Source organism: Diabrotica undecimpunctata, chromosome 1 (assembly GCF_040954645.1).
Source record: "Diabrotica undecimpunctata isolate CICGRU chromosome 1, icDiaUnde3, whole genome shotgun sequence".
NCBI classification, from domain to species: Eukaryota; Metazoa; Arthropoda; class Insecta; order Coleoptera; family Chrysomelidae; genus Diabrotica; species Diabrotica undecimpunctata.
Genome location: NC_092803.1, coordinates 1,170,470 through 1,180,743, shown reverse-complemented (window position 1 = coordinate 1,180,743; position 10,274 = coordinate 1,170,470). Strand labels below are relative to the sequence as shown.

At 34.2% G+C, this 10,274-nt stretch overlaps 1 protein-coding gene across 1 annotated transcript in view; it reads left to right on the top strand.

The window, feature by feature from the left end:
• Positions 1 to 10,274, top strand: part of LOC140443092 (cyclin-A2-like) — a 71,088-nt gene that overhangs the window by 54,929 nt on the left and 5,885 nt on the right. The window contains exons 3-5 of the mRNA XM_072534161.1: positions 6,725 to 6,931; positions 7,093 to 7,347; positions 9,010 to 9,332. Coding sequence (XP_072390262.1) covers positions 6,725 to 6,931; positions 7,093 to 7,347; positions 9,010 to 9,324 — 777 coding nt within the window. The 3' untranslated portion in view covers positions 9,325 to 9,332. The remainder of the gene's footprint in view (positions 1 to 6,724; positions 6,932 to 7,092; positions 7,348 to 9,009; positions 9,333 to 10,274) is intronic.

The window sequence follows — 10,274 nt, the reverse complement described above, 5'->3', positions numbered from 1 at the left end:
CTACCAATAGATCCATGGTCCTAGCTCTTCTAGCTATGTGGCCGAAATAATTAGATATGCTCGGTTTACTTTTTTTAATAGACTGTCTTTTAAATGAAGCCCTTTCAGAATTGACAGGTTAGTTCTATGTTCTGTCTAGGACAGGCGTAGAATTCTTCTATAGAGCCACATTTAGAAGGCTTCGATCTTATTCCTATCGATTTTTTTGCGAGACTATGTTTACGACCAATTATTCAAATATTTTAACGAGAAATAGATACATAATTGTCATAAAAGGTTACAATGCAACTATCAAGGGTCGGTTCAAATTACTTGTTTTTGTTTTTTGGAAGATTTATTTTTATCGAGCTTGACCTAAATTAACTGACGATTTGAATACATACAAAAAAGTAGTCTTGGATGCAGGTGTAGATTGAAAACAATTTGAGAGATTCATGAGACATTTAACGATCTATTTTTCGACCCCTTTTTACAGTAAAATACATTGAAAAATAAATATATTGCAAGGAACCATGGCGCAGGGACGTACTATGTATTATTCATTAAAAAATATATTAGGACCGTATTAAGAGAGAAATTTGTTTTGGCGATATGTTACAAGGCTGTAGCAGTAACAATATTTCGCCAAATAATACAACTCCTAACAATTTATTCACCTATTTTTCAACTGGTTGTTCTTCAAGTAAAACGTACATTGTGTTTTACGATATAGAAGAGGTAAACTTACAGATTAATTTTTAAACACTAATTCCCCTAAAACTTCAAAATTAACGCCAATAACAAGGTAGCGAAAATTATAAATTTTAAATACACTCAGATGCAAAAAATCGCAACCGAGAAAATTTTGGTCAAATTCAAAGTATTTCAGTTTTTTTATTTTAAGCCCTGTTTTGATGATTTTTTTATTATTTTTATCATTTTGTACTAATTTGTAATACGACGATGGGGGCTTTGGTGACTGATATCGAAGGATTGTCATATCGATATCCCAGAAGCACTGTATTTAAATAATTATCTTGGTTTTAATGAATAAAGATAACAATATCAAAACATAAAAAAACATAAATAACAAAGAAAAACTACTAAAACTTAATATTTTGTATTGCCTCCCCTAGCCAATATAACTGCCTGTACACGTCGGCTCATGCTGTCTATGAGGTTGCGAATATCATCTTGCTGGATGTTTTGCCATTTCTCTTCTAGAGCCAAGCGAAGTTCGTTAATTGAGACTAGTGCGTGCTCCAGCTCTATTGGGTTCAGATCTGGTGAACACGCTGGCCAGTTTATTTTATTAATACCAACTTTCTCTGAATATTGTGTGACACACATTGCAGAGTGGGGTCGCGCATTATCTTGCATTAATAGAAAATCATCGCTGATATATTGAGACAAGGATACTACGTGATTCGCTAAAATTTCCTCAATATACCGGTGTGCAGTCAACGAACCCTCAATAAATACCAATTCAGTGTGCGGCTCTCGGGATACTCCTGCCCATACCATCACCGAATCCCCTTTATGGCTAACGCGGTGACTGAAAGCACGCTCCTCAAATTTCTATCCAGTTCCACGCCATACTCGTTTTCTCCCATCTGAGGAGTGAAGACAGTATCTTAAATCATCTGTATAAAGAACATTACTCCATTGTCCTGAATTACAATGTAAATGTTCCCTGGAAAATTGTAGTCTAGCCACTCTGTGCCGTGGAAGTAATTTGGGCCCAGTTGCTGGTCTGCAACTCTGTAATCTTTGACGAACTGTAAATACACTTACATTATTGCCTCGAACCTCTTGAAGTTGATTTCTTGTTTGCACCGCTGTTAAATGACGAGTCCGCAAAGCGTTGACTTGTATAAAACGATCATTTAAAGCGGTAGTTTTGTCCTTCCTGCCTCTTCCCGCTTTACGCTTGTTTGTTCCAGTTCGCATAAAATGTTCCACTACCCTTTGGATGGTAGAGCGATACGTGTGTAGTACTCTAGCCACATATTCATAATTTCGCCCATCTTCAACCAGAGCAACGGCTTTCGCACAATCTTCGACACTAAGAACCATGATCAATCACAGGTAAACAAAATGTAAGTGTCAATATGACATAATGATAACAGTCACGAAAGCCACCTCGACGTATTACAAAATAACTCCAAAATAATCATATTTAAAAAAGTCCTAAATTGTGGGTTATATTATAATAACGGAATTATTCCACAGGATGTTTCAAGGTTAGAATAATAAAACCACGTTTTAATTAACCCCGTACCATGAGTCAAATATAAAATTTCATCAAAAAACTAACTATGCCAAATTAAAAATTTATAAATTTATACAAAGTGTACTAAAAAATCGGTTGCCTGTAAAGTCGGTTTTACGGGCGAAGATTTTACGTGACAACGTCTTTTTCTCGGTAGAATATTTATTGATATGAATATTATTAAATTGCACAATAGGAACAAGGAATTGAATGAAAATAAGAATTGCACAAATTTTAACTATAGAAATATATTTTGTTTACTAAAACATTGTACATGTAAACTTAAACTTAACTAATTTCTATTTGAGTGATTTTGTCTATTTATTTTATATATTATTTTATATTTTTTATATATTATTTTATATATTATATATTATAATATTATTATTTTATATATTATTTATATTTTATATATTATATTTTTATATATTATTTTATATATTATTTATTTTATATTATATTATTGATCTTATTATTTTCTACAAAATTTATTTGAAAATTTTTTCGATATATCAATTAGTTGCGGAGATATCGATCATTGAAGTTATTGTTTGCTACCAGTATTTTATATATTTATTTTTTTCAGTTATAAAAAATGACTATTTCCAATTGTGTCTACCAAGTATGGTCACATGTATTTGCCTATATATTAAATAATAATAAGTACAGATAATGTTATGTGACGTTCACTTCTGATTATATATATTTTAATATTTTTAATTTTAAAGAATCAATTTGAAAATCAAAACACTTATTCAGATCGAAGGTTCAAATTTTTGCTAAATAAATTTGAAATAAATTAAAATTTGTAAATGTAAATGGTAAAGTTGAAAATTAAAACATTTACTAAAATTGGAATTTGAAATTCTTGCTAAACACAGTTAAATTCTAACTCCGCGCGTGGTGATTGGTCGGTTTAGTTCGTTTGTTTGGTCGCCCTGTTTTGACAGGTTAGAAGTTATAATTTGTTATTTTAAATGTTTGACTAGCAATACGCGCTGTTTCTTCTCAATCGACTGAATTACGATTGATTGCAGAGTGATTTAAACTAATAATTTACTTAACACTATCAACATTTGTCAATAGTATGACATAACCTATAAACTCAGTTTCTCAACTTTTGTGTCAATCTAACAATTAATCAATCAATCATAGTTTACGATAATGAAATATTAGTGTACAATTATTTACCTTTATTGTTGTAGTTGTTGTAAATGACGAATCTAAGCACTCCACATTTTTACTACAGACACAGCTAACGATACTTTCAACGATTTTCAACTTTAGCGATTCAACGCGCCTAATTCTCTAGTGCCGCGCGCAGCGGACCGATCATGTTTGAGTGGGAGAGAGACGCAAGGCATTCGCCGGTCCGGCGGGCCTCTCTCTCGTTCGGCGACTCACTGTAACAGACGTGAGCGGGCGTTACACTTTTTCTTAAATGACTCCGAGCCACAACCTAATTTAAGACGTTGTCACGTCAAAAATCATCAAAATAGGGCTAAAAATAAAAAATTGAAATACTTTGAATTTGACCAAAATTTTCTTTGCACCTGAATGTAGTTTACCACATTCAGATTCATAGACTTTAGAACTTTAAAATTTGCAAAATTATTTAATTTGAATTTAAGTCGGTCCTGGTAACATTATTAATTTACCATAATTTTTAAGAGACCGTTCGGATAATGAAGGCACTATATTTGTGAACGTTCTGTACCTGAAACATTGGAAATAACACAAGTTATATCACCAACATATTCTAATTATAGCAACTCTTTAATTATAATATACTAAAACAAATTTTAGTATATCTAATGAATTTGAACTAATTTTATTAATTAACATATTTTATATCAGATCAATTGTATATAATGGATTCAATTCCATTTGCTTGTTTATGTTAATCCAATTGATTCATTGTTTATTAGCAACACTATAAAATTTATGTTTGTAAAAAACTCTGTTTGGAAATTATTTCTGCTCGATGTTCCGATAGAGAGAATTTTTGATCAGTGTTACGAGTTAATTTGTAAAAAATATATGTACACAAAAAAAATTATCACAAAATTGACAATTTCTAAATTTTGATGCACTGGATCTGTAATAGTAAAATACAGTTTCCACTATTATCTTTAAGCTTTTTCCGATTTTCAGATGAAATTTTTGATATTAGTCATTTAATAAAAGTTGATGAATAGCTTCAAGTTTAAATGCGCTATTGTTTCCCGCGATGTATCTCTTTCTCTATAAGCACAGTTTTTCTATTATGCTGCTCCCAAACTCATGCAAAATTTGCTGTTGCTGTGGTTTTTTCCTGTTAATGCAATGTCACTGAAAATTATGTACTCCATGGTTCTACTTCTTTATACCTTTTTTTTTAACTAGCCATCAATGATATTTTCTCCCATATAAAATTTCCCGTTAAATTTGCCCTAAACGCAGACGACCTTATTGTTTACTGACAAGAAACAGCTACAACCTTATCTTTATTACAAAATTCTATCGAGTCCCTTACTACATGGTTCGACAGAACTGGCTTCAGGTTCTCTTTCAATAAATCTAAAATAATTAAATTCACCAGGAGATACGACGGCTCAAAATTACCCAAAATAAAACTAAACGAAGTAAATTTAGAGTTAATTGATTACTTAAGTTTTTAGGACTAAACGTCGATAACAAACTCACCTGACGTCATCACATCGATTAAATAAAAGGCAACTGTTTAAGCATATTGAATCTGTTAAAGACGTTGTCCCACCACCATTATCATCATCACCATCATCCAACCTTAAAGAGTCTACTGCTGAACATAGGCCTCTTGTTTGTTTCCAACCCAGTCTATCTTGCGCCACTCTCATTCAGTTTTGATTTTTTCTTCTTAAATCGTCAGCTCATCGTGTGGATGGTCTGCTGACGCTTTTCTTGTCTTTCTTTGGTCTCCATTCCAATAACCTCTTTGTCCCAAAGAGGTTCCACCATCAATGGGTTAAACTAAATTCACAACACTGCTCTCTGATTATACTTATTCGCATTTCGATCCAGTCCCGCTGAAAGTCTCTATTGTGGCTCTCATGAACTCTCTCTATACCTTCGGAGATAGCAACTACTCCTATCTTATGTTAGCAGAATTTTATCGCATCCGACAAACCCAGTACCTACTTAATCTTCTAACGTCATTAATACCTGGACTCATAAACTCGCCCAGATATATACTTTCAATCCCAGAGATCCTACAACCCGTGTGCCAAGATAAAAAAGTATCTCAAACACTTGCGTTTATAAAATGAGGATTCCCACTATGGTCTAAAATACCTTCTTTTATAAACACTTCCCTCTGTAAATTTAATAATCAGTAAACAAATAATATCATTTTTCGATAAGATTTTAAGGATATTATGAATACATACCACTATGATAACAGTATTAGGACAATATAGAATCTCCAACCAATGTAACTGGAGAACTCTTTAATATCTATAAAGCTCTCGAATTTCCTTTTGATAATCATTAAAGTGTAGCTCTGCGCCCTCATTATTTATGAATATTTTCAATGAACATCACTTAGTGCAAAAAATATTACAATCGATTCATCTCCACACTTCCCGAGGTACTTCAGTAATAATAATATGGATGCCTTCTCATATCGGCTTCCAAGGAAAGGAGATGGCTGAACTTTCTCGTCTACATCATATAGCTACAAGAAGATATAAAATCAAAATTGGAAAGAAATATTCTAGGCAAGTGGCAAGAACTTTGGATCACCAAAGACACAAAGCTCAAAAAAATAAAACCTAGTGTTAACAGCTATTTATCCCTAACATCTTTGAAGCGAAAAGAGAAAATAACAATACGAAGATTGAGAATAGGACCTACACGTTTGACATACGGTCATCTTATGTACTCTACAGACTAACAGCTATGGTCCAACTGCAAGAATTCTCCTATCACCGTCAGGCACATTCTCACAGAATGTCAACACTACCAGGCCACTTGCATTTCCAACAATATAAACCACAAAAGAACTTCTTTATTGTTATTTTTTAACTACTTAAGTATCTGTAATATAAATACTCATAAGTATGCACTATTGTAAACCTCTGCTCCCGTGTCAACGACCAAAGATTTTGGTTCTATCTCATATAAATACAATATTTTAAAAAATCTATGCCATCTATAATTTTAAAACAGAGTATAAGATGTATGATAAATTGATGTGGAGGTTCGACAATGCTGTGGTTAACTAACCAACTGTGTTAATTAAGGGGACCGCGAAAAAAGTTACAGTTATGGCATTTTTCTTAACTCATTTTAACTTTTCCACTTCAATTACAGTTATTTTATACATCGTGATCAATGAAGTAAAAGGTTAAATTTAAGAAGTACAAAATATTCTTCTATTGATTCATCTATGACCAAATCGCCAATTCTTGTATGATAATAATCAGTGCTCATTCAATGCAATTATGTTTTTAGGAGATATGGACGTATTTGCTCAATTTAGAACAACAACTGCCACTGCCACAGCCCAAGTTTATGGCGAAGCAACTGGAGATCACTTGGGATTCGAGAAGCATTTTAGTTGACTGGCTTGTGAGTGTAGCTGAAGAGTACAAATTGGCCGACGAAACGTTACACTTGGGCGTCAACTATGTCGATAGGTTTTTGGGTCACATATCTGTAGTGAGTAGTTACTATACATAATTAATTATATGGAAAGTTTCTTTGCTTTATATTAATTTGTCGTGAAAATTGTTAATCCAGTATTTTAAATACTGTAAAAAAACGATAAAACTGTACACTGTCTTATTGTTTTTCTCTAAAACGAATCGATACGTTTTCAGGCCAAGAACAAGTTCCAACTCGTCGGAGCTGCGGCGATGATGGTAGCGACGAAAATGGAGGAGTATTACCCGATCGACGCCAAAGAATGGTCGTATTTAACCGGCGACACATTCACTCCTCAACAAGTTCTTAAAATGGAGCAAGTCGTCCTAAAAGTGTTGAGATTTCGAATGCAGACACCGACGATAAACGGCTTCATTCAACAGTTGGCCGTAGAGTATAAAATGGACGAGAAGACTCAGCATCTAGCAATGGTAAGGTCTTAGTTTTAGGAAATTGAGTTTGGGGAATGTTTTCTGTGTTTTCTTTATATTTTTACGATCTTTGGGAGATAAAACTGTATTACGAAAATAAAAGAGTTATATTGAAATCAAAATGAAGTCACGCGAACATAATTTAAAAAGATGCTATGTAAAGATTTTTTAGTAAATAGTCTAAACAAATATTGATTAATATAAAAAAACATAGTTTGACAGAAAGTGTCAGATATACGCGATTTGGTAAGTGTAGGGAGACTTGCTCAGTACTGGACACCTAAAACTTTTTGAAAATAATTTTTTTTGGAAACACATATAATAAACAAAAATGCAATTTTTCAAAAGTAAACATATTTATTGTTCACACGAAAATTAATATTCGCAAAATTCCGTGGGTAAACATATCAAATTAACAAAACAAAGTGTCTTTGTTATTAAATAGCTTATTTTAGCGCTAAGTAATTGTCTATCGTGAATGCTACTACTACTAAGGATTTCCACAGTTTTCACTGTCTTCCTTCACTCAACCGTTTTCTCCAATTTTCCCTGTCATTCCAGTCTCCATCTCGCAGGGTTCTTTTCTCCATAGCCTCGTCGATTTTATCTCTGAATGACCTTCGGGGTCTTCCTCTCTTTCTTCTTCCAATCGGGCTCCATTCTGTGATTTTGTTTATCCAGCGTCCTCTGTCCGCTCTTCTGACGTGGCCGTACCAGGATAGTCTCTTCTCCTCTATATAGTCGATTATGTCTGATTGCACTCCCATTCTCTGCTTAATCTCTGCGTTTTCAATTCTGTCTCTTTTTGTAAGTCTACAGCTTCTCCTCAGGAACTCCATTTCTACTGCTCTTATTCTACCTCTATTTCTCTTGTTTATTGTCCAGTTTTCGGACCCATATGTCAGGATACTTCTTGTCAGGGTGTTATATATTCTCTTTTTTGTCTTTATCGTAATGTTCTTATCCCACAACACTGAGTTTAGTTGTCTTATACAGTTTCTTGTTTGTCTCAGTCTGTTGTTTATATCTTCTTCTGTTGTTCCCTGGTTCGATATTAAGGTTCCTAAATACTTGAATTTAACTGTTCCATTTATTTGTCTTCCCTCGTCTATCTCTAGGTTTCTCATATCCTTGTTTTCTGTTGTTAGGTATTCGGTTTTCTCTAAGTTTATTTCCATTCCGTTGTTTTTATATTCTTCTTCTAGTTTTCTGAGCATAAAGCTGAGATCTTCTTCATCTTGTGTGATGACTACTTGATCGTCGGCAAAACTTAAGGTGTATAGGTATTCGTCTCTTACTGGTATGCCCATTCCTTCGCACTTTCTCCTCCATGGTTTGAGTGTCTTTTCCAAGAATATTTTAAACAGAGTAGGGGACGTAGCACAGCCTTGTAGAAGTCCTTTTGTCGTCTTAAATGGATTGTACGCTTTATTTCCACATTTAATAGCTACTTTGTTTTCTTTGTATATCGTGAATGCCTAAGTATATTTCTGTCACACAGTCATTACAGTTAGTGTTTTAGTTTCGTATATACTTCGGATCACTCGGATCGGATTTTCATAAATACTGTATCAAACACGTTGTGGAAATTACCAAAAATAAGAACCAAACGTCTATTTTATTACATCCTTTGCATACCAATAATTCCTTTTCTTATTTTAGTACATCGCCGAGCTAGTACTTTTGGAAGGCGACGACTACTTCACTCATTTCCCCTCCAAACTGGCTTCGGCGTGTATCGCTCTCGCCCGGTACACACTACTAAAACGAACCACGTGGCCGAAGAAGCTGAAGAAAGCCAGCGGATATTCCTTGAAAGAACTCAGTCCCGTGGTGAAGAGACAAAACAAGACGTTGAAGGATTCGCCGTTGAAGCAGCAACAGGCTATCCAGACGAAATATAAGAGTCCCAAGTTCAGTAGAGTGGCGCTGACCAAACCGAGATTGATAATGATGGGAGATTTTAATATAGATTAAGAATGAAGGTGAGTTTACTAATATTCTATTAACTTTTTTCTCAAGTATTTCGATACATGTTAGTATTAATTAAATTCTGGTATATCTATTTTTACAGTAGGAATTATTTTATAAATCTATCATCATCATCATTGGTGCTACAGCCCTATAAAAGAGCATCGACCTTCCCAAGTCTATTACGCCGGTCAGTTCTATCCATTGCCAACTGTTGCCAGTTTGCTGCGCCTATGTTTCTGCCATCCTCATCTACACCATCCCTCCATCTGAGTTTTGGTCTACCCCTACTTCTACTTTCCACAGGTTGTGACATAAGGATTCTTCTAGGAGGGTTGTTCTGCTGTGATCTTGCCAGATGTCCTGCCCATCTTAGTCTTCCTATTTTTATAAAGGATACTACGTCTTTACCACCAAATATATGTTTATATCTGTGATATATCTCGTAGTTGTACCTCCTTCTCCAAACACCATTTTCACAGATGCCACCAAATATTCTTCTCAGGATCCTTCGTTCAAATATAAGCAGGAGATTTTCATCTGCCTTGGAAATGGTCCATGTCTCCGACCCATATGTCAACACTGGTTGTATAAGGGTTTTGTATATGGTTATTTTTGTTTTTTGGTTTGTTTTAAGTTTCTGCTTCTCATATGTCTACTCAGTCCAAAATAGCATTTGTTTGCTAGGATTATTCTTCGCTTGATTTCTTCCGTCATGACGTTCTCCTTGATGATTAGGGAGCCTAAGTATGTGAATTATTTTATAAATCTAGACGGGACATTTTATGTAGAATACACATTACGACTTATTTCTAAGTATTAATTTTTTTTGGGTGACTTTAATGCCTGTATTGTGATGACATAGTACTGTCGCCTCGTCGGCATCTCTGTTCTTCCTCGTATAGGGCAAAGGGCTTAGGCTGTTGAAGGTGAATAAATCTCTGCTTTAAATCCAT